Source organism: Spermophilus citellus (genome assembly GCF_964194105.1).
Source record: "Spermophilus citellus genome assembly, chromosome: 1".
In the NCBI taxonomy this organism is placed as follows: Eukaryota; Metazoa; Chordata; class Mammalia; order Rodentia; family Sciuridae; genus Spermophilus; species Spermophilus citellus.
Window position 1 is genome coordinate 29,196,193 of NC_138182.1, and position 25,892 is coordinate 29,222,084.

The 25,892-nt window shown below is 33.1% G+C and overlaps 1 protein-coding gene across 1 annotated transcript in view; it reads left to right on the forward strand.

The window, feature by feature from the left end:
* PDS5B (PDS5 cohesin associated factor B) overlaps positions 1-25,892 on the forward strand; it is a 210,199-nt gene that overhangs the window by 163,352 nt on the left and 20,955 nt on the right. The window contains exons 22-24 of the mRNA XM_081276045.1: positions 15,148-15,216; positions 16,985-17,121; positions 19,932-20,055. Coding sequence (XP_081132171.1) covers positions 15,148-15,216; positions 16,985-17,121; positions 19,932-20,055 — 330 coding nt within the window. The remainder of the gene's footprint in view (positions 1-15,147; positions 15,217-16,984; positions 17,122-19,931; positions 20,056-25,892) is intronic.

Here is a 25,892-nt window from a genome sequence, read left to right on the forward strand (position 1 = left end):
ATTTTATTTAAAAACAGGGTCTTACTGACTTGCTTAGCACCTCTCCATTGCTGAAGCTAGCTTTGAACTTGAGATCCTCCTGTGCTGCTGGGATTACAGGTGTGATTTTAGAACCCCCGCCCTCCCTTGTGTGAAGGATGTCATTGGTATTTTGATGGAGATTGCAGTGAATTGTTATGTTGATTTTTAACATTATAACTTATGCCTATCTATGAACATATGAGGTCTTCCTATCTTCTTATTTCTTCAGTTTCTTTCTTCAGTGTTCTGTAGTTTTCATTGTGGAGGTCTTTTATCTCTTTGGTTAGATTTATTCATAGATATTTTATTTTTATTTTTTTTGAGGGTCTCGTGAATGGAATTGTTTTCTTGATTTCTTTCTTGGCAGATTCATTATTGGCATGTAGGAAAGCTATTGATTTTTGTGTGTTGATTTTTGTACACTGCTACTTTGCTGCATTTGCTTATTAGCTCTATCAGTCTTCTGGTGGAGCGTTTTGGATCTTCTAAGTATAGCATCATATCTGCAAACAGAGATGATTTGACTTCTTCCTTTCCTGTTTTTTAGTCCCTTTTATTTACTTCTCTAACTTAACTGCTCTGCCTAGAATTTCTATTACTACATTGAATAGGAGTGCTGAGAGTCGACATCCTTGTCTTGTTCCAGATTTTAAAGGAAATGCTTCAGTTTTCCCCCATGCACTGTCTTTGGATTTGTCCTGTATATCCTTTGTGATGTTGAGGTAGATTCCTTCTGTTCCTAGTTTTTTGAGTGTTTCTATCATGAATGAGTGCTGAATTTTGTCAGAGGTTTTCTCTACCTCTACTGAGATAATTACCTGTTTTTTATCCTTAATTCTATTTATGTGATGAATTACATTTATTGATTTGTAAATGTTAAACCATCCTTGCAACCCTGGGAAAAAACAAACCTAATCTTGTCATACAGTGTTTTTTTTTAATATTTATTTTTTAGTTTTTGGTGGACACAATATCTTTATTTTACATTTATGTGATGCTGAGGATCGAACCCAGTGCCTCGTACATGCTAGGCGAGTGCTGAGCCACAACTGAGCCACAACTCCAGCCCGATACAGTGTTCTTAATATGTGTTTTGCACATGATTTGCTAATGGTTTATTAAGGATTTTTGCATGTAATTTCATCAGGGGTATTGGTTTGTAGTTTTCTTTTCTTTATGTGTCCTTACCTGGTTTTGGTATGAGAGTGATATTGGCTTTATGGAATGAATTTGGAAGTGTCCCACCCTTTTCTGTTTCATGTAATAATTTGAGGAGCATTGGCATTGGTTGTCCTTTAAAGGTCTGGTAGAATTCAGCTGAGATTTCATCTGATCCTGGGTTTTTCTTTGTTGGAAGGCTTTTTATTAATGCTTCTATCTCATTGCTAGTTATTGTCTGTTTAGATGTTCTGTGTCCTCTTGATTAGATTTTGTCAGGTCCTATGTTTAGTCTAGGTCATATATAAGGTCCATGGGTCTAGAAATGTATCTGTTTTTTTCTGTGTTTTCCAGTTTATTGGACTGTAACTTCTCAAAATAGTCCCTCATGATCCTCTGAATTTCTGTGATGTTTATGATGAGTTCTTCTTTTTCATCTCTAATTTTATTAACTTGGATTTCCTGTCTTTTGATTAGTTTGGCTAAGGGCTTATTAATCTTGTTTATCTTTTCAAAGAACTGACTTCATTTCTTTGATTCTTTGTATTATTTTTTAACTCTCAATTTCATTGATGTCAGCTCTGATCTTAATTATTTCATTTCTTTTATTGGTTTTGGAATTTGTTGTTTTTTTCCAAGGGTCTTGAGATGCATTATTAATATATTTGGGGTCTTTCTGATTTTCTTAGAGATGCTCATAGCTATAAAGTTTCCTGTTAGAACTGCCCTTTTTACTGTCCCAGAGGTTCTGGTATGTTGTATTGCTGTTCTTGTTTGATTATACAAGTTTTTAAATTTGTCATTTGATTTTTTCTATCACCATTCATCATGCAGAAGTCTGTTGTTCAATCTCCATGTGTTTATACAGATTCTCTAGTGATTTTTTTGTTATTGATTTTTAATTTTCATCCATTATGTTCAAGTAAGATGCAAGGAATTTTATTGACTTCTCTTTTTTGGGAGTGGGGTGTATTTTCTGAAAGTTGCTTTATGGCCTAAAATATGGTTTGCTTTGGAGAACATTCTAAGAGCAGCTGAGAAGAAAGTGTATTTGGCTATTGTTAATGAAATATTCTGTAGATGCCTGTTAAATCTGTTTGATTTGTAATATTATTTAGGTTGGAAGCATCTCTATTGAGTTTATATCTAGATGACCTATCTATTGGTTAGTGAAGTGTGTTGAAACATCCAGTATTATTTTAATGGAGTCTATATGGGTTGAGTAATGTGTTCTGTATAATTAAGTATACCAACATTTACTGTCATTATATCTCCTTAGATTGTTCCCTTTACAGTATAAAGTGACCCTCTTTGTTTCTTCTGATTAATTTTGGTTTGAAATTTGCTTTGTCAGATGTGAGGATAGCTATCCGGCTTGGTTTTGGAGTCCATTTACATGTATATCAATTTCAATCCTTTTAGTTTTAAACTGTGACTGTCTTTACCTTTCAAGTGAATTTTATGCTAATAAGTTTGGGTCTTGTTTTTCAATCCACTTTGCCTCCTGAATCTTTTAATTGGAGTGGCAGTGTTATTATAGACAGATGTTTATTAATTTCTTCTGTTTTTATTTATTTTTCATGTTTAATTTGGTCCTGTTTCTCATTTGCTTAGCTACTCTTTTAATGAGATTTGTCCATTTGTAAGCTCTGGAAGTTTTTAAAATTCCTTTGGTATGAAGTATTTCTTGTAAGTTTCTTCTGTGGTTCTGGTTTCATGGTCATGGTTGTTTTGTTTCTCTGAGTATCTTGGAAGGTTTTTATTTCTGTTTTGATTCTGAAGGATAGCTTTGCTTGATATGACAATTGTTTTCTTTTAGGACTTAGAATACATCATATCAAGCTCTCTCCTGACTTTGAGTTTGTGCTGAAAAGTTGAAATAATTGTAATTGGCTTACTTCTAAATGTGACCCATTTGTTTTCTCTTGAGCCTTTAAAAGGTTTTAATTATAGTGTGGTATGGAGAGGTTTTTTTTTTTTTTTAATTTTTGGGGTTCTGAATGACATCTAGGTGCCTATCTCAGTCTCAAGGTTTGGAGTTTTTTTCTGAAGAGTTTATCCTTGCCATTAGCCTGATCTTTGATTCCAGTGATTCTTAGATTTGTTCTCTTCATGTTGTCCCAGAGTTTCTGTATATTCTGGTCATGGTTACTTATTATTTTCTTTAATGCTATATGAATGTTCAAGCCTCGCCACTTCTGGTTCTGAGATTCTGCCTTCTGCATAGTCTACTCTATTTGACTTTCACCATTTTATTTGATTTGTTGTGCCTTTCATTTCTAAGATTTCTATTTTTTTTTCAATATCTATCTCCTTTTTAAATTTCTCATTTATATGTTGTATTGACTTCCTTAATGCATTCAGTTGTTTTTCTGTGTTCTTTTGGATTTCATTGATCATTTTTATAATCTTTTAAAAAATTCTTTATCTGGTATTTGATTCACCTCAGTATCTTTGGAGTTAGTTGCTGATGAATTATGAACTTTTGGTGTCATGTAACTTTTATTTTTTTACACATTTCTTGTATTCCTTTGCTGGGTTTTATGCATCTTCTAGAATGGATTTCTCAGGTCACAGCCTTCTCTTCACACAGTTTTCTGGGATATCTGGTTATTGTGAATTTTTATATTTCCAAGTGGATTTTATAGGATAGTTTACCGTTAGCTCTCCAGTGATGATTAGTATATTTTGATATAGTACACATTATGTCAAAACTAGAGGATCTCATTTTCCCTGTAGGTCTCCAAACAGTGGGGTCCTTTTTGTAGGTGTGTTGTCCACAATTTTGTGTTATTTCTCCCTGTTTTCTCTGGAGGGATGAACTTCCATGAGGGAGACTCCTGCAGTTCCTAGTTGGGGCCTGGACCTTGGTTTGCGATTTTTGTCTCCTCTATTTTTTTGTACTAAAGTGTTTTTGCAGTTTGACTATGGTTTATTTGTACATGGAGCAAGGTGTGCTGTTTCTTAGCTGGGTTTCAAGTTAGCTCAGCGGTAGACTCTCTACCCTGTGAACTTGTAGTGTCTTTGTAGAGTCCCAGCACCTCTCAGAAGAGGGGAAACAAACAAGAACAACATCAGCAAAATATATTTACACGACATCTGCACCACTAATTACCACAAATCAGGAATGGTGGGGTCATCAATTGCCAACAACAATAAAAAACCTGTGAACTAGACCTGGCAGTAAAGTAAACAGCACTTGTCAGGTATACCATCCACAATACTAATAATCACCACAGCATGAGTGGTGGGAGCAGGAATTATCAAATAGTTCTAAAATATATTAATTTTTTTTAGAGAGAGAATTTAATATTTCCTTTTTAGTTTTTGGCAGACACAACATCTTTATTTGTATGTAGTGCTGAGGATCGAACCCGGGCCACACGCATGCCAGGCGAGTACGCTACTGCTTGAGCCACATCCCCAGCCCTAAAATATGTTAAAAAGAACAGTGCATTAAGAGAAAATAAAATGTGATAGGAAAGTAAAAGAAAATTTAGAATGTTCAGAATATGAACATAAAGCTGGAGAGATGTAGCAAGTGATAGTTTTAAAGATAGGGAAAAAATTAAAGAAACAAATAGAGAAGGAGGGAAACAGAGAAATTGGCTATTAGAGGGGAAAAAGAGAAGAACAAGAGAAACAAACAAGCAAAAAACCCTAACTCTCAAAAGACAAAAAAAAAGAAAAAGAAAAACCATTGAGCCCCCCTAGCTCAATGGTAGAGCACTTGCCTTACACATGTGAGGCACACTGGGTTTGATCCTCAGCACCATATAAAAATAAATAACTAAAGATATTGTGATCATCTACAACTTAAAAAAAAGAAAAACATTAAAAGATTAAAGAAAAATAAAAGCTATTAAAAATGCTAAAAGTGAGAAAAACATGTATATATATATATATGTGCTTGTATATATAAATACACGTACATACACCACACAACACACAAGTACATACATGTATATCACAAGTCAAATCTGCATAGCAGGAACACGTACACAAACGAAAAAAATTCTAATGAAAAAATGAAAGAACTAGCTCCAATAAGGTGGTAAAAACTGTTGATGAGGATGGATGTTCACTGCCTGTGTCTGACTGTCCTCATTTCTGATCTTTTTTTTTTTTTTTTTGAGTACCAGGGATTTAACTCAGGGTATTCCACCACTGAATCACACATCCCCAGCCCTATTTTGTATTTTATTTAGACACAAGGTCTCATTGACTTGCTAAGCACCTCGCAGTTGTGGAGGCTGGCTTTGAACTTGCGATTCTCCTGCTTCAGCCTCCAAAGCTTCTGGGATTGCAGGCGTGTGCCACTGTGCCCAGCTTTATTTCCATTTCTTCTTGGGCTGTGTACCCATTAGAAAGAGGAATGGATGGTAGTTGTAAATCCTGCCTCTTTTTTCTGTTGTTTACTAAGCTGCCAGCTGGAGCGGCCTAAAACTGAAACTGGTTGAAATAGCTCTCAGCTTCCCTTCTCACAGTACAAGATTGGCAGCAATGGGAAGTATTCTCAATTGGAGTTCTGTCAGGACAGAACAAGCTGATGCCCTCCCAGGGTGAGGCTGCTGTGGAGTTCTAAGTGAGAGTTGGCTGATGCTTAACTCTCATCAGGACTTTGGGACTTTATTGGTGGTATCTGTTCCAGAGAGATTAAATAAGCACATCCCTAGAACTGGGCAGATGTTAATATCTGCTGGCCTTCTGGATTTTGAACTGTATTAGGGTGGGGGATCCAACCCTTTTCAGGTCTGGCATATTGCACCACCTTCTCAGGCTCCAAGTGTAATCATGTCTACCTGTTCAGTTTCCCAGCTGCCTTTAGCTGGTTTTGTGAGCCATCAGACTTTGTGCTAGGTGCACTTAAACCACATTGTACATCATGGCTGGGATAGTATAGCAGTATTTGTTATGGTCTCCTGGGCTCCTGTAGCACCAAACTGAAGCATGGCCTCCTCCAGATGGCTCCCTCCTCAGCTTTCTGCTTACCAGTTGAGAAACACAGAGTACTTTTTAAACATCAGCTTACTGTTCAGTCTCTGGTTCATCTAAGTTCAGACTTCTCCGTTCTGTAAGTTTTTCCATGCCAAATTTGTCCATTTTGTTTCTTTGTATTATCTCTCCCTCTGTGGTAAACCAGTGCTGCTGCCATTGCCATAACCAGTTTGATTCCAATGTATTCTATCTTGTCTCTGGTTCAATGTTTTCTAAGAGTCTCAACATCCAATATTAAATTTTATTGAATTCCTTCTTTCACCCAACTCTGCTGAGAAACTCAAGCCACAGAGCAACTGCAAATGCAGCCTTCCTCTAATCCACCAGCTCGAATCTCTATATTGATGTTTTAGGTCTTCTCTTTTGTGAGGTGCCTGCTTGAGATTTTCCCTCATTTTTCTATTAAAAATATGAATCCCTATCTAACTTGTTAGATTTCTTTATATATTCTGTTACAAATTTTTTTCTCCTACTTTGTACCTCTTTCACTTTCTTAATGCTATCTTTTGATGAGCAGATTTCTTAATATTAACAAAGCCCAAATTTATCAATTTTTATGGTTAGCCCGTAAGTTGTTTCATCTACCCCAAGATTGTGAACATGTTTCCTATGTTGTTTTCTAGACTTGCACTGATTCAGTAGCCATTAGTCACATATCTCTAATTAAATATATGTTTGAATTAAATATAGTTATAAATCTAGTTCTTCATTTACACGTTTTGGTGTGCAGTAGCCATTTGTAAACAGTGGTAAAATGTTGACAGCTTTGTTCTAGTTAACTTTTACCTTTTGCTCTATATGCTACTTGAAATTGACTTTTGTATATGTACAAAATAGATGTCAAATTCATTTTTATTTCCATCTGATGCAATACCACTTACTGAAAAGATGGAATTTCTCATTGATTTTTTTTTAATTGGGGCAAAATTCACATAATGTAAAATTAACTATTTTAAACCATACAATTCTGTGTCACTGCTTTATCCGTCATGTTGTGCAACTACCATCTTGATCTAGTTCCAGAATATTTTCATTAAGTAGTCACTTTCCATTTTCCCTCTTCATCCCCTTAAGCTGATGACAATCATCAGTTTCCTTCCTGTCTCTACCTGTTCTGAATATTTCCTATAAATGGAATCCTACATTCATGACCTTTTGTGTCTGACTTCTTTCACATAATGTTTTTAAGGCTCATCCTTATTGTAGCATGTAACACTTCTTCATTCTATTTTGTGGCTGATGAAAATTCTATTGTATACAGTATACTATAGTTTATTGATGAATATTTGAATAGTTTCCACCTTTTGCATATTATGAATAAAGAAGAGCATTTGTTTGTGTACTTGTTTTCAATTCTTTGTGTATATAATTAGGAGTGGATTTACTAGATCATGTGGTAATTTTGTGTTAACCTTTTTAAGAATCTGCCAAACTGTTTTCCACAGCTAATACACCTTTCCCATCAGCAATATATGAAAACTCTCTAATTTTCTATATCCTTACCAACTTACTTTTTTTCCTTTTGTTTATTTTAGCCATTCTGGTATGTAAAGTAGTGTTTCATTAAGGTTTTGATTTGAATTTCCTTGATAACTAATGGTGATGAATATATTTTTATATGCTAATTAGCCATATATATGTCTTCTTTGGAGCAATGACTATTCAAGTTGTTTTAAAAATTTTTAAATGGGGTTATTTGTCATTTTGTTGTCAAAAGTCTTAAGAGCTCTTTATGTGGTCTACATATTATTTTTATCAGATAAATGTTGTAATATTTTCTTTAATTTGGTAGATTATCTTTTCATTTTTTTAAATACATTTTTAAGTTGTTGATAGACCTTTATTTTATTTATTTGTATGTTGTGCTGAGAACCCAGTGCCTCATGCATACTAGGCAAGCGCTCTACTACTGAGCCACAACCCTAGCCCCTTAGTTTCTTAGTAATATGCTTTCAAGCACAGAAATTTTAATTTGGGTAGGGGTCAGGTACTGGGGATTTAGATGAAATTCAATTTCTCTCTTTCTTCTGTTGCTTGTGCTTTTGAATTTTTCCAAGAATCCATTCTCAAATTCAAAATCATGAAGATTCCTCATTACTTGTTACTGCTACTTTTGTTTAAATCTTGTATCCATAGTTTAATATTTTTTATATTGTCTCAATTGTTATAGCAGGTTTTGATATTTAATAGCATAAGTCTTCCAAATGTCATTGAGAACTCCTCCTTTTTCCTGTCCTTCTTCCTCCTCTTCCTTCATCACCATTTTCATTTCTTTAAAATTTTTTTTTCTATATAAATATTAGAATTGACTTGCCCTCTCTGCCTATTCCATTCTACTCCAAGACACACATACACATCATTGCCTGTAATTTTGATAGGGATTGCCTTGAATTACAAATTTGGAGATAATTTTCATTATTCTAATACTACCTACTGTTCCATGAACATGTTATATTCCAAAGCTTTCCATTTCATGAAGATAATATATCTCTTAAATAGTCCTTAATTTATCTTGCTGAATTTTTATGTGGAGATTTTATGTATCTTTTTTTTTTTTACATATGTTCTAGACATTTGATATTTTTGAATCTATTGTAAATAATATAATTTTTAATTTTTATTTTTTAAGTTCGGTATATACAAAGAACTAGTTAATTTTTTATATTGACTTTGTATCCTTAGACCTTGTTAAAGTCATTTAAAAATAATTTCAATTCTTTGTATTTTTGAGTTTCTCCTATCATATCATTTATTCATAATGATAATTTTGTTTTATTTATCTTCCTTTCTTAAGGCTCCATGTTTCCTTTCTTCCTGTGCACTGGCCAGGACCTCCAAAACAATGAAAGTGGCGAGGGAGGACATTTTTATCTTTCCCCCAGTCTCAAGGTAGAAATATGGATTAGTAGTAACTAATGGAGCACTTGAAAATGTCAAAATGGCATATATAGATTATCACATTAGGGGCTAGGGTTGTGGCTCATGGGTAGAGCTCTCATCTAGCATATGTGAGCCCCTGGGTTTGATCCTCAGCACCACATAAAAATAAATAAAATAAAGGTATTGTGTCCAACTACATATAAATATATTTTCAAAAATAGGAATATTACATTAATTCCATTTCTGACATACACACTCTGTCAATTTTATGTTTAATTTAATCAAATTGCAGTACATTACATTACATTACACAGATAATGGTTATCCTGCCATCTATTATTATTTTCAGTTTGTTTTCTCAGTTCTTTATTCATTTTTCTCTTTCTTGCCTTATTTTTATTAAATAATTTTATTTCATTTCCCCTTTTATTGGCCTATTTTATATTTTGCTATTCTCACTTGAAATTAACAACATCTTCTTTTGACTTATTAAAGGCCAATGTTATTCACACTGTTTTGAACTTTCTCTGTAGCACAAGGACCTTAGAATACTTTGGTTTCTTTATTCTCTAATGCTTTTTGTGTTCTTGTTCACATAGGACAATTTCTGTAGTTTTGTTTTATACAGGCAATATTTCTTTAGATTTGCCAACATATTTTCTAGTTTCTTTTGTTTTTCATTACTTTCTATGTGGTGATTTTCTACTCATGGGACCACTTTAATATTTTATTTAATATGAAGCTTCTCTTTTTTGTTTGTCTCACATGTCTACTTTGTCTTAATTTTTAAAAGTATATTTTTATCTGTGTTTAGAATTCTAGGCTGGTATGTTTTACCACATTGATGATTTGAAAATATTATTCCGTTATCATTTTCATTTTCTTTTCTCCTATAGTCTGTCACTATCCATGTTCCTCTTAAGGTTTCCTATCTTTTTGCTGTGAATGCCTTTAATTTTTTCTATTTTGCATTAGTATCCAGTTTTATTGTGGTGCATTTGGGTGTGCTTTCTACATATATATTCTATTTGGGGCTTGTAGCTCTCCTTGATTGTTTGGTTTGGTGTCTTTCATAAATTTTGAAATTTATGATCTTCTTTTTGCTCTTGCTTTCTTAGTACTCTAGGCACATTCTTTTGTTTGTTTTCTGTGAACCAGCTGTCTGGACATACTTTTTCCGCACTTCTAGCCTCTTCATGCTTCAGTTTTTGCTTTCTTCTGACCTGTCTTGAGTTTACAAATTCCTCAATTTTGTTTAATCTTGTGATAAACTCATGCATTGAGGTGTTTTTGTTTTGTTGTTTAGTTTTTGGTAGTGGGGATTGAACTCAGGCACTCAATCACTGAGCCACATCCCAATCCCTGTTTTGTATTTTGTTGAGAGTCAGGATCTCACTGAGTTGCTTAGTGCCTCATTTTTGCTGAGGCTGGCTTTGAACTCAGTCCTCCTGCCTCAGCCTCCCAAGCTGCTGGGGTTACAGGCCTGTGGCACTGCATTGAGTTCTTTTCCCTATTTTTAGACATAACTTTGTTCCCTTCTAGAATTCTTTTGTCATTTAATCCTTGAACATTTAAATTTATGTTGCAATTCATACTCTTAGGCTCATTTTATGGATTTTGTGTGACTCCCCCCACCCTTGTTGATTTTTTTCTCTCAATTTGTGGTTAGGTCTTATGTTGTATATGTGTTATTTTTTATTAGTGATAGGTTTTTTTAAAATAAAAAAATTAGAGATAGTTTGAGGCTCTGTATGAGTTTATATTCTTCCATTGAGGGTTTGCTTTTTGCTTTTGACAGTCAGATCACCTTCATCCATTTGGAAGCTGGTCTTCAGTTTTTTCTTTTAATATTTTTTAGTTATTGATGGACCTTTATTTTATTTATTTGTATATGGTGCTGAGAGTCAAACCCAGTGCCTCACGCATGCTAGGCAAGCGTGTTACCTCTGAGCCACAACCCCACCCCAGTCCCTGGTCTTCAGTTTTTGATAGGCTGATTTCTTTTTCTAGACACCTTTACGTGTGGAGTCGATTTGTTTGTTATCCAACTCAAAGTCTAGGTATTCAATAAGGCATTGGACCCAAAATTTCAAATTTTATCCTCCAGCACTGTGACAGTGATTAAAAACTTTGTTTACATTCTCAGCCACTTCTTTTAAACTTTGAAAACTAGTAGTCGTATGGGTGAGAAGACTGCTCTTAATGCCAGGCACAACTCTTTTCGATTTCCCTCTTCTTTTGAAACTTTTCTCTGCAAAGTCTCACTGCTTTGGTAAGCTATTTATTGTCTTCAAGGTGATTTTTTAAAAATAATTTGTCTAGACTTTCTATTTGATTCAGTGGGAAAATTGGTTCAAAATAACTGAGTTAGCTCTTGTCAAAAATAGAACATCTTACCACTTTTACCCATTAATTTGTCTTATCTTACATTGAGTATGTACAAAGGAATATATGTGACATTTGTATAGCTAATATTTTAACGCAGTGACCACCCATGTACTATTAGGTCCTGGTTTTATTACTCTCCAATTCTTTCTATTTCCTTCCTGCCCCTAGTACCTACTCATCTGGATTTTGGGGGTTGCTGTTCATTCATTCATTCATTCATTCATTTTTGCCACAAGTATCTCTTTAAACAATGTACTTTTTAAATTTTTACTTTTTCTAGAGATTTTTAAGAATCATATCATATGTAGTCTTGAGTTTCTTGCTTTTAATCACTTCAGTTTTTTCTAATAATAATCCTGTTACTAAATATGCTGTGGTTAATTCATTCATTACTCTCTACATTATTTTGTGGTGGGAAAAATCTCATTATCTATTAATCTCCTAGCAAATTTGGAATGTTTTCATTTCCTTCCTCTGTTGAGTGGTACTGTATGTATGAATGCTGTTATAGAGGCCTCCTAATACACATGAGCAAGACTTTCTCTACTTCGAAATTGATGAACTACAGTGTGTATATATATATTTAACTTTTCAATTTATTATAAACTACCTTTCTTTTTTTTTCTTTTTTTTTCTTTTTTTCTTTTTTTGTGGTGCTGGGGATTAAATCCAGGGCCTTGTACATGCAAGGCAAGCACTCTACCAACTGAGCTATATCCCCAGCCCTGTCAAACTACTTTCCACAGTGGTTGTTGACACTTATTTTCCTACAGCAGTGTCTAGCACTCATCAGATTTTTAAATTTTGCCCACCTAATAGATGTTAGTGTCTCATTATAGTCTTAATTTGTATTTCCCTGGTTCTTACGTGTCTATAGTTATCATTCATAGTGCCTCCGTTCTGAAATTTCTGAAATTCCTTTCAACTCCCCCACCCTACCTCTGTGCTTTTTTCTGGATTGCTTATCTTTTTCCCATAGGTAGTCTTTATATACATTAATCCTTTATCAGGTGTATGTTGTAGTGTCTTCATAAAATGCATAAAACCATTTTACTGTGTATCTTTTCATTCTCTTTATGATATCCTTTGAGCAAAAGTTACTACTGTAGCTGTATTTTATCATTCCTTTCTTGTGTCAATGATGCTTTTTACTTCCAGTTTAAAAATCCCTTTCTCCCCAATGTCATAGTCTCTCATATGTTCTTTGAAAAGTTTTAAGGTGTTTTTTTTTAAATATATTTTTTAGTTGTAGATAGACACAATATCTTTTATTTATTTATTTATGTATTTATTTATTTATTTAATGTGGTGCTGAGGATTGAACCCAGTGCCTCATGCATGTCAGTCAAGTGCTCTACCTCTGAACCACAGCCCCAGTTCCTCCAACACAGTTTTTATTGAATAATCTTACCTTTTTCTGGTTTTCTTCAGTGCTAAAACTCTGTGTATGTGTATAACTTTTGTTCTTTTCTGTTGCTTTGTTTGTTCATCCACAGATATTTTTCATTGAAGCTCTATATAGTTTTCTCTATAAAGGAAATTTAAAAATTTCTCTGATACTGTGTTCTGTCATACAACTTATGCTAAGTACTATAATATTCTAAAATTATGCTTTATATTTGTGGTTGATGGGAATTTTGTGGTTTTGATTTTATACCATTTTTATTACTAAATTTTCTTTTCTATTTACTTTTTAATTGTCATTTATGAAGAATGCTAGTTTTTATTTTCTAAATCTTGTATTATTTCTACATTCTTCTGATTTGACTTTTCTACCTTTTCTTCAAATTAAAATCTTCTTTGTTTTATATATTTGACTAGTTGTACAAATGTACATTAATGCTGTATCTTATTGGTGTATAAATATAAGGTACATCAATATCTTCTTGTTTGTGTGAGTATCCCATTTAAATCTGTATCCTGTTTAATGTTTTTCAGCTTCACTAGTGTATTTTTTTCATGCAATAATTTTTAGATTTTGTATGTTGATGATTTTTTTTTTTTGTAGTTTCATTTTAGTTTAAATTCACCAGACAGTCTCTCTTGGTCTTATTAAATGATAACATTAATTTTTTAACTTGTAATTTAGCCTGATTGGATTTTTTCTTGTGAATTGAATATTTTATCATAGCATAACTTTGACTAATTTTTTTCAAAATGTAACTTAGAAACTTTCTGGCTTGAATTTACCTTTGATTCTTTAGAATTCTGTGTTTTAAATTACTTGACCGCAGGAAATTCAGAACATTGTTTTGGGCATCTGTTTTGTAGCAGAGAAATCTGAAGTTGATTTGTTTCTTGCTCCTTTTTGATAGCTTCCGCCATGGAAGCTTTTGGGATCTTTATATTCCTAGTTCAGAAACTTCATTAGGTTTTGCCTAATGTAATTCCTTTTTCATTATTTTTACTTTATACCTGGAAGGCACTTCACATCTTAAGTTGTGAGTGAGTCTTCTGCCCTGTGTTGTGGGAGTTTGCCTTTCTAGATACTGGGATTTGTGTTAGCTTTCTGTTGCAGTGACAAAATACCTGAGATAAACAACTTTAAAGAGGAAAGATTTATTTTTGCTCATGGTTTCAGAGGTTAATGTTCATGGTCACTTGGGATTATTTTTTTCTGGTTTGGTGTTGAGAAAGGACATCGTTACAGGGAGGGTATACTGGAGCAGAACTGCTCACTTTAGTGGTAATGGGATCTGGGGTGAGATATGCCCTTCATGGACATGCCCCAGTGACCTACATCTTCCATCTAAGCCCCACTTCCTAAGGTTTCCATTACTTTCGAATAGCATCACTAGCTGGGATCAAGCCTTCAATTCGTGAGCCTCTGGGGGGACATTCCACATCCAGAGTTACAGGAAGTGTTGCCAGAGTTTCCCTGAGGTGATTCTCAATTCCTATATCCTGACCTGTAAGTAAAATGGGATCTCAGCAGTTCCAACTGTTTCTAATGGCTCTTTTGCCACTTTAATTTCCTGGTTGCTATCATATATTCACATCTACCAATATCTGCACGATATTTTTGTTATTGTGCTGGGGGAAAAAAACAACAACTAACTTTTGGAATGGGTTTTCTCTTTACCTTTATGGAACTGCAAGTCTTCCAACAGTTTTATATATATATATATATATATATATTTTTTTTTTTTTCCACTGTACACTTTTGTGTTTTCCAGTGACTCTGGCCTTTTTTGCCTCCCCCCCCTTTTCCACCTCTGTCGATTGTTCAGTTTGTATACGTATATGCTTTGTCACTTAGGTAAGAAGGTATTAATGCGTGTTTCTATGACCTGTATTGAACTAGAAACTTGTCTGATTTTTCTCTTGCTCAGGATTTTTAAAAATATCATTCTTCTTATTTAAAACTACATTCTTGGTCCCATTGATTTTTATCCTTGTCTTTTTCAGTTGCCTTAAGTAATTGAATTGTTAGCCACTAAGTAAGGGAGTATGTGCAGTTTAAAGTCAGTTCTGGCACATACCTACAAAGAACCAACTAGTGATGATGATATGTAAGTGCTGTACCTAGGTGCTAGTGAGGATGTGCCTTTCAGTCTTTTTGAAAGGTTAAAGAGATGAGTTGTTTTAATCATATGTATGACTATCGTTGTAGAAGGTAAATATTTCATTTATTCATTCACTTTAGTATTAATTGAAATGAAAATTCATATTCATATTTTTAATTTCTTACATTTGACTTAGCTTCCAGGAAAAAAGACAACTAAACTTTGGGTTCCAGATGAAGAAGTTTCTCCTGAGACAATGGTTAAAGTAAGTAATATGCATAGATCTGTTGATTTTAATATACTTCATATGCTGTAATATTATTGAAGATGTTGAAATTTCTATAAGTTTGGGCTATGAAAATCACTTAAGTATTTATTTTTATTGTTTGTCATTATCTTATGTACTATGAGTATTTGGCAGTTATTAGCAAAATGGGGCTTACAGGCAGCAAGCATATAGTGTAATTTGAGGTTTAAAAATATATAATAAGGTTTGAAAGCAGCTTCCATATTTCTGTTTCTTAGAATCAGCCTTTTAGTGGCAAAAGGTAATGAAGATTTTCTAATGAACATTCTATTGAGTAAAATTGTTATCCGAGTTTTAGGACTGTTTATCTTTTCCATGAGATTTACTTAATAAAGCTATTTTTATTTTTTTAAAAATGTAGCCTGTAATTCCTGGAGTTAAGGTTATACATAAAAGATCACTCATTACTAGTATACAGAGTATTGATTTATAAAAACCATCTATAGTGTAGACTTCATTTCAATCTATTGCCATATGTAAAAGAAATACATATGGACTTCCTAGTTATTTTTAGTATGCATGTGACATCTCTTTGAAAGAAAAGAATGAAGGTTAAGAACAAATATTGTTATTTTTCTAGTTGCACTTAAAAATTTTTTTAAAGATATTAATGAACCTTTTTTTTTAATTCATATATTTATATGTGGTGCTGAGAATCAAACCCATTGTCTCACACATGCTAGGCAAGTGCTCTACTACTGAGCCACAATACCAGTCCTAGTTGTGATTTTTTATAATACCTTCTGGGCTATGAGTACATATTTGTTTATGTATCATGTATGAACTACTTTTTTACATTATTCCAGCTTCCGATTCTGATGTATTTCTGCAGACATGGAACAACACTTCCTTTAGCATCTTTGAATGTTTGTTGGTATAAGCCCATTTTCTTAGCATTGATCTTAATCATCAGTTTTATGTAGCTGAGAGTAGCACTGATAAAGAAGGAATGCACTTAGTTTATGCTTGCCACACACAGGAGTCATCTTAGCATCTGCCGTGTGGCAGACATTGTTCAATACCCACTTAGTTTCTGGTTCTTTGTTGTGTAAAAAGCTGAAATATATGAAGAAGAGATGATATGTGTGTCATTTTAAAAAAATATTTATTTTTTAGTTGTAGTTGGATACATCTTTAATTTTTAATGTATTTATTTTTATATGGTGCTGAGGATAGAACCCAGGGCCTCGCCCTTGCTAAGTGAGCACTCTACCACTGAACCACAACCCCAGTTCCGTGTGTGTGTTTTTTTTAAAAAAGTTAAGATGTACCGCTTTAAAAAGGATTGTTGCAAACATTTAAAGCTGTAACTGGTGTAGAAGAAATACATATGGACTTCTTAGTTATTTTTAGTACACATGTGATGTCTCTTTGGAAGAAAAGAATGAATACAGTTTGTAGTTGGGAACTTAACTTTTTCTTAGGCGAAGTAAAGATGATTTTAATTCTAGAATCTAAAAGGTGAGTTGCATGTTGGAGAATCATAAAAAACAACAATAAAAGAGCTTTAGTGAAATCTTTTTTTTAACTACTTCCTTAGAGAGTGAAACAGATTTAATTTAAAACATTCCAAGTTATCTTCATATGTATAGAAAAGTGTATTTTTCTTTTTACTTTTCTTATAAAGTGTCCAATAAAAAAAAATCTTGATTTTTTTTTTTTTAGAAGGTAGATGTGGAAATTCTTTTAAATGTAGCAATGTTTTGTCAATTTGTCTTTTAAATAGATTCAGGCTATTAAAATGATGGTTCGATGGCTACTTGGAATGAAAAATAATCACAGTAAATCAGGAACTTCCACCTTAAGATTGCTAACAACAATATTGCACAGTGATGGAGACTTGACAGAGCAGGGAAAAATTAGGTATGCAATTATTTCAGATTTCTTTGGATTACACAATATTTGAACTCTTGATGTAATTGTTAAATATTATATTTTAAAAAAATAATCAGTATTACTGTATGGTGTGCATATATTTTTATTATAATGCTTTTGTATGGTGGTTATTTCACAACTACAGTCATGTCTATTATAGGCTACTGCTATACATTAAGAGTATTTTAAACAATAGATTCTTGATTTTTTTGGCATATACAATTGGTGTTAGTGTACAAATAAGTAACTCATGTTTTACAGTCTTGTTAGTGTCTAAAGGGAAAGGAAGAGATTTTGTGGAAGGTACTTTATTGAATCTGTTTACTCCCTAAACAATACAATGTAACAATTATTTACAATGTATTAGCTATTGTAAGTAATCTAGAGATAATTTATAAATTATGTGGGAGGCTGTGTGTAGGTCATATGCAAACACTGTGTTATTTCATATAAGGTACTTGAGTATCTTTGGATTGTAGTTACCTGGGAGGGTTTCTGGAACCATTCTCCCAGGTTGCCAAGAGACAACTCTATAGTAATTGAACACATGGACTCCAGAGCTCAGATTCAAATCCTGGTTCCACCACTTCCTACTTAGGTGACCTTTATCAAGTTTCTTTAACCTCTCAGCACCCCGGTTTCTTTAACTATAAAATAGATCTCTATGGTTATATTTGTCCTATAAGTACATAGGTTGTTTAGTTACCTTCTTGGTAATGTAAAATAGGAGAATAATCCCCCTTTAATATATCTGGTGACTTTAATGAGAAAGCAGAGGTGACTTCCAGCTGCTTTCTAACCCTTTCCATCTTCATTCTTTTCTTCATGTTTTGTTCATATTGTTCTCTTGGAACAGTCTGTTAATAGCACACACATTTCTAAAATGAAACAAAAATAAAATTTTGATGATCTGTTCATTCTGTATATATAACTCATCGGTCTACCTTCCTTATTCTAATTAGTTGTCTTTACCCCTCTACTCCCATAATTTATATGTATCAGTGTTTAGGATTTACAAATAATCATGTTTTGATTAAAAGGTATACAAAATTCAAGATAATTTTGTAGTGATCAGTTCAGCCTTGTAGAGAAAAAAAAAATCCCCCAGCATTAATACATTTTGTCTTCTAGTTTATTATTTTAAACTTATTTTCCTAGTTATACTCAGCTATGTTGACTAATTAGAGGGACATTATACCCTAATGGTTAAGAACATTGACAGACTAAATGGTTTCAAATTCAGGTTCTACCATTTGTTATCTGATTTTATTTATTAGCAAGTTATTTCACTTCTCAAATTTCTCACCTGCAGGATGAGGGTTAACGATAGTACTTCTTTATAGAGTTTATATAAGGGAGAATATATATATTTTATATAAAGTAATTGGAATGAGACCCAGTACACAGTGTTATATAAGCTGTGTTCAAGGGAACCCATGTGACATTCAGGAACATTCAGGGGCTGCATGGAGTAGGAGTAAGAAAATTCCTTGTAGAAGCAAAGCAGATGGAGACTCCGAGTTTGGAGGGGCTTTTCTGTCCCCTACTTTAATAGGAAGCATGTTTTTTTATGTTTACATTTTAAATTCCTATGTAAGATTTTACTTGAAGGAAAGTGTCTTCTACTTAATAAAGCTGAAAAGAAAAGAAAACAAAGCAAAATAAAACAGCTTACTGGATTAAATAGAAACCACTAGTCTAGATGGAAATTTTTAAGAACACTATGTAAGAAGCATCTGTTATCTATACATGAAGACACAGCGTCCAACTGCCAGCTTGCACTCTCTGAACTAAGTACTGTGATTCATCTATTAATAGCTACTTGGAACATTACCACTGATACACTGATAGCTCTTTTGGGGCATGTTTTACAACCTCAGAACCTTATTAATGTTGGCATACAGTCAGTATTTTTACATAATTGTTAGATAAATGAAGAGTTTTAAACCAACTAGATCATTTTATCTTAGAAGAGTAAGAATAGTAAGGTTTTATCTACTATACCTCCTATTACTTTTATTCTTAGCACAGTGGTTGTGGTTGACTTCTTGGTAAGTTAGGATCTTTTTATGCCTAATATATAGGTAAATATGTTTCTAAAATAAATCTATTGTATAATACTTAAAACCTAATAAGTGAACATACAAATAGATTTCTTCTAGGCTTGCTTAGGAGCTATTTTGTGTAGGATGAGAGAATTAAATAACTAGTGGTGCTAGCACAGACTTAAGTTTAAGAGAAGAATTTATGTACTATTTTATTGGTTACCATCTTTCAGAGTTAATGTATTATGGTACTCAGGATCACTAAATTATTTACTGTGTTAGTGTGTTCAGGCTTTTGTAACAAAATACCATAGATTGAGTAGCTTACAAACAATAGATTTATTTTTCACAGTTGTGGAAACTGGAAGTCCAAGATCAGAATGCCAATGTGGTTGAATTCTGTTTAGAACTGAACTATCTCACATTGCAGACTAGCTTTTTTCTTGTATTCTCCCATGGCAGAAAGGTCATATAGTCTCCTTCAGGCCTCTTCTATAGGGACATGAGTCCCATTCATGAAGGCTGTGTCCCTAAGACCTTCTCACCTCTCAGAAGATCCCACCTCTGAATACTATCATCTTGGCAGTAGGATTTCAATATGTGAATTTAAGGAGACACAAAAACATTGAGACCATAGCATAGTTCTACCTTTTTTTTTTTTGGCCTGAAAAATATCTACAAAATTAGATGTATAAAATGGTTTTATATAAACATTTAGAAACCTTATCTGTATTCTTTTTGCTTGTTTTTCAGTAAACCAGATATGTCACGTCTGAGACTTGCTGCTGGAAGTGCTATTGTGAAGCTGGCACAAGAACCATGCTACCATGAAATCATCACATTAGAACAATATCAGTTATGTGCATTAGCTATCAATGTAAGGAAAATCACTATATTAAAGACACTACTTTTTACGGTCACAGACTTTAGGAAAAAGTTTAGTTTTTTCAACTCAGTTAATAATTTTGATCAAAGTTTTGAATATTTTCTTTTGAAAAACTTGTACAAGAAATGTTTCAAAGTTCTAAAACTCATTTGACTTTTGGGTTACATAGTCTAGCTGACTTGTTGTTAGGTACAGTTCTAGTCTATAAAGGCAAAACAAATACTGAATTAGCATGTATTGCTCTTAGAGGAAATACAAGGATAGGTTCTTTCTGGTATGTAGTCATGAAATTTTCATCAATTGAGCAATATACAACCATGTTTTATGTGTATTTCTGTTTAAAAGCATCTTACTTCAGACAGACAGACAAACAGACAGACACATGCTCATAATCAGCAGTACTATAACTCATGCCTAAACTAAGCTTATGTATTTTCTCTATAAGGTACATCAGAGCCTTCCTGTGCTTAAGAATATTAAGCAGAGACTGTGGTTGTAGTTCAGTGGTAAACCAGTTGCTTAGCATGTGTGAGGCACTGGGTTCTGTCTTCAACACCACATAAAAAGAAATAAATAAAATAAAGGTATTGTGTTCATCTCAACTTAAAATAAAATAGAATCCTAGGCAGTACTTCATCATTATGTTTGGGAACCATTTTAAACAACTAGATTGCCAACATGGTCAAAAATGTGAAAAGTGTAGCACTAAGTAGACCCACAAAAAGGACCCTTGTTTACAGTCTGAGAGCTGAAACAAGAAGGCAGGTCTTCTTCAACCTCATTTGGGCATATACATATGACGCAATTCAATTTTTTACTGTTCTGTACATATTTTTGCTGATCAGAAAATCTCTGCAAGTATTTATTTTGGAGGTTACAAATAAATCCTGAATGAGTTGACAAATTCATAAATATGGAATCTATGAATAATGAGGACTAACTGTTTTAGTTAAATGAAAAAAATATATAGAAGTTTACAGTGTTTTTTCTTTCCTTTTTTAAAAATTTGTTCTAGTTAATTATACATGACTGTGAATGCGTTCTGACACATTGTACATAAATAAAGTTCAACTTCTCCTTCCTCTGTCTGAACACAATGCAGAGTCACACCAGTAGTATAATTATACGTGTATATAGGATAATAATGTCCGTCTCATTCCACTATCCTTCGCATTCCTATATCTCCTCCCCTCCCCTCACTCCTGTCTGCACAATACAAAGTTCCTATCTTTGGTTTTTGGGATTTGGCTTATTTTGCTTAGCTTGATATTCTCCAGCTCCATCTGTTTACTTGCAAATGCCATAATTTCATTCTTCTTTAAGGCTGAGTAATATTCCATTGTGTATATGTACCACATTTTCTTTATCCATTCATTTGTTGAAGGGCACCTAGTTCCATAGTTATAGCTTTTGTGAATTGAGCTTCTGTAAACATTGATGTGGCCACATCACTGTAGTATGCTGATTTTAAGTCCTTTGGGTATAAACTGAGGAGTGGGATAGCTGGGTCAAATGATGGTTTCATTCCCAAGTTTTCTGAGGAATCTCCATACTGTTTTCCATAATGATTGTACTAATTTGCAATCCCACCAGCAGTGTATGAGTGTACTTTTTCCCCTACATCCTCACTAACAGTTATTGTTGCTTGTATTCTTGAGAATTGTCATTCTGATTGGGGTTTATAGTTTTATAAAGCCATAGTATAGACTGAATTTCAGGTTAGAAGGACTCCTTATTACTTAATGAGTCAAATTTTCAAATTGTGAAATAGATATTGATGGAGTCATTCCAGCTTTATAGATTTTTATGTTATATTTGAAGTGTATCACTTTAGAAGTATTTAGCATCAGTGAGAAAAATTTAAAAGGCTTTCATAATAGTAAACCTGATAATCTAATATGAATTTTCCATTCATAATTTGATTGTTTCACACTTAGGTTTTTATTTTTTTCCAGTTTAAGAATTTGGCATTCATCAGGAGTCATTGCAATTTTTCTCTACTTTTCCCCTCCCCACTTTCTTCTGCTTATTTGAAAATTGCTGTTAACTTCAAAACACAAACGATCTATTTTTTAAATGTATTTATTTCTCAAGTGTTTAAAATAGCCGTCCAAATCCTGTTTATGATTTGTTTTAGTTTTGTTATTGTTCAGATATTAGGAAAAAAATCATTTGAGAGATGAGATTTTTGGTGAGCCCATTTACTTTCTGGTTTAGTTTTTCCTTTTAAGTCTGGAAATCATCTTGTTTTATAAGAAATTAAAATTGTTTAAAAAGTATGTATTACATTTCATGAAAGAATTTTTCTCATCAATTTTTTAAATTGATGAGATTTATGTTCTGCTGATTGATTGGGTTCTTGATCTGATATTTCTTAGAATATTGCTGATATCATTCATTATTGAAATGGCACTTTAAGAAAACAAAGTAAGGAGACACGTAAAATGAGTTGGGCCTGATTTGAACTTTACATTGTTTAAGTATGTGTGAACCATTAGTTAAATGTCTACCACATGTAGAAAGCCTCTACTTACTATTTTCTGGAGAGTTTATTTTCTACTACTGTATTTATTATACATTGCTACCTTAGTAACCAAAATATCCAGGGTGAAAATCTCAATTGCCAAAGTTTTAAGGTAGTTTTGGAATCCTGTGTGAATGGGTAAAACTTAGTTATTAGCATCTTCTTACAATTCATATTGTTATTCCGTTCTAAAAAAAAAAAAAAAACCTTTCCCTAATTCTTCTGTTCCTCTAAACCATATGCCCATCTCTTATTTTTTAAATTTTTATTCATTCTTTTTAGTTATACATGATAGTAGAGTATATTTTGACATATACGTACATGGAGTATAACTTCCCATGTACATGATATGGAGTTACACTGGTCATGTATTCATACGTGAACATAGGAAAGTTATGTCTAGACAGTTCCTTCTACTGTCTTTCCCATTTCCATCCCACTTCATTTCCCCTTCTCCCCTCCAATCTGGTGAACCTCCACACCCTTCTTCATCCCCCTATTGAGTCAACATCTGCATATCAGAGGGAACATTAGGCCTTTGGTTTTTGGGGATTGGCTTATTTCATTTAGTCTCTAGTTCCATCCATTTACCAGCAAATGTAATAATTTCATTCTTCTTGCTGGCTGAGTACTATCCCATTATGTATATACTATACCACATTTTCTTTATCTATTTATCTGTTGAAGGGAACCTAGATTAGCCGCATAGTTTAGCTATTGTGAATTGAGCTGCTATAAACATTGATGTGGTCATATCACTAGAGATGCTGATAAGTCTCTTGGGTATATGCCAAGGAGTGTGATAACTAGGTCAAATGGTGGTTCCATTTCCAAGTTTTCTGAGGAATCTCCATACTGCTTTTCATAGTGGGTCCACCAATTTGCAGTCCACCAGCAATGTATGCCATCTCTTCTTTTTTAAACCTCTACACCTCCAGAAATAGTAATCTGTCTTATTCTTACCCTCTCTTCACTGTCCATATCTTGGCATTTGCCTTTATTGAAGTCCTCAGATTCAGTGATCTTAATTTTTCAGTGTCCTTTCTGTGTCATTTGATGCAATACTCATTGCACCATTATTCTTGAAATTCTCTTGATTTCTGTCTCTTGGTTTTTTAAATTTCTGTCTCTTGACTACATTTTCTGACACTTCTCCTCCTTTAATTTTGTGTGTTCTTTGAGGATCTATCCATGATCAATTTTAGCACTTACACATTCTTTGGCCATCTCATTATCTAAGTGAGTCATTACTATACTGCAATATTTGTTTTTTTCAAGTTCCTAGTCCCACATCAGATGCTAAATGGAAATTTCAAATTTTTATGTCCTGTGAATGAATAAGACTGAATTTATAATATTTCCCAAATCTATTCTTTCTTGGCATTTCTCAGATCTAAAAGCATGATTTACATTAGACTGTTTGTTCTTCTACCTTATTGCAAAAGTCCAAGTAATCTACTCAGTGGTAGATCGTATCGTCTCAACTATCCCAATTGCTATAGTCATCAAGTCTCACTAGGACTGTTGTGAGAATTTCCTTATTGTTGGTTGAATTTCCCTAATCACAGTTCTGATCATGATATTTTCCTACTTATAAAAAAGATGTTTAAGTTGTTTAAGACCTGGCATTTGAGACCCTCTATAGTTGGGACCCAAATATACACTTTAAAATCTTGTTGGGTGCAATACCGTTGTTTAGTACACTATCCTTTACTTTTGTTTCAGTGCAGCTGAACAATTTTTCTTTTATGTGCCTTGTACTTTGCTCTTGTTTTCTTCTCATCTTCTCATTTTCATAATCCTTATCCAATCCTTTCTGTAGATTAAGGTTTAAACACAACTTTCTCTATAAAAACTTGTTCTGATTCTTTTTAGCGGGAAGTAGTCTCTCTGTCCTTTTGAATCCTTGTAGGTTTTATCTTCAGTCCTCTTATACATATTAAATTTTGCCTTATGCTTTAGGTATTTATGTACATGTGGCTTACTTCTCTTGAGTTGTGGCTCTTTATAGGTAGTATTGTACCTGGGAGACCCTCCTCATATATTTGAATAGACAATAATTCTGAAAGAATAGAAACTCAGTAATATGAATCTTAACATAATTTAGGTTATCATGTTAAGTATTTTAGAATTTGGAGTTCTGTTCATGAAAAATTTACTCTGTACTGGTATGTGCTATATATTGTTCTAGATTCTGGAAGTACAAAAATGAATAAATCATGGCTACAGCTAACAATCTCTTAGGGGATTATAAGCTAGAAATGTGTTGATAACAGAATTTATTACACAAAGTAATCGAACTGCTTACCAATAGTTCTGAGGATAATTTGTATTAAAAGAGGCCTCTGAAAGTATATTTACTTAAAGATGCAGACTAGAATTTATTTTATAGTCAGGTGTCTGCATTTTTAAAAGTACATTTTTTTCTGATAAAATTCTTTACCCCACATTTACTTTATAGCACAATGAAAAGGATAATCATCTTCGCAGAAATATATTTGAAGACTCCCTCAGTTTCCAGTAGCACCTTTAAAAATTTATTCAGCTGATTCTCTTGAACACTTGTGTATCATTCTTGTCAGTTTGTGTCTTCTTCAGTTGTTGTTTGTGCAAGTTGCCTTACTTATGACTTGATATTTCTTTAACATCACTTTAATGACAATATGAAAACCTGCTACAATGATTTACAGATTGACTTTGTGAGGAATTTGTATTGTATTGTTGAATTCTGAATGATTAGTGACAAAAACATCGTCTTGGGGAAAGATATAAAGAGGAGGAAGAGATATTTGAGTACAGATTGATTTTTTTAATGAATGGTCTGTTCCTTTATAAATATATTTGTGATATGTTGACTTTTATTTATGCACTTTTTAATTGGATCATAATAAAAAAATAAAGACTCTGCTCTTCTCTGACATTAATATTGAGGAAGGAATGAGTTAACTATTTTGTTGAATGTAAAGGTAGATAGATGAAATTTCCGTGAAAACTAGGCTACTTTATTAAAAGTAGAAAGTTAATATTATAGGATAAGGATGTTTAAATTAAATGAAAGAAGATATACAAAGTAAGTATTTAAGATAAGGGCAAGATATTATGATCTTGAAATAATCAAGATCAGTTGAAGAAAAGATACCATTCTAGATAGATAAATAATCAAGATCAGTTTAAGAAAAGATACCATTCTAGATAGATAAATAATCAAGATCAGTTTAAGAAAAGATACCATTCTAGATAGAAGAAATACGGTACCTAAAGTTACATTAATATGAAATATACCACACCTTGTGTCATGGAGCAT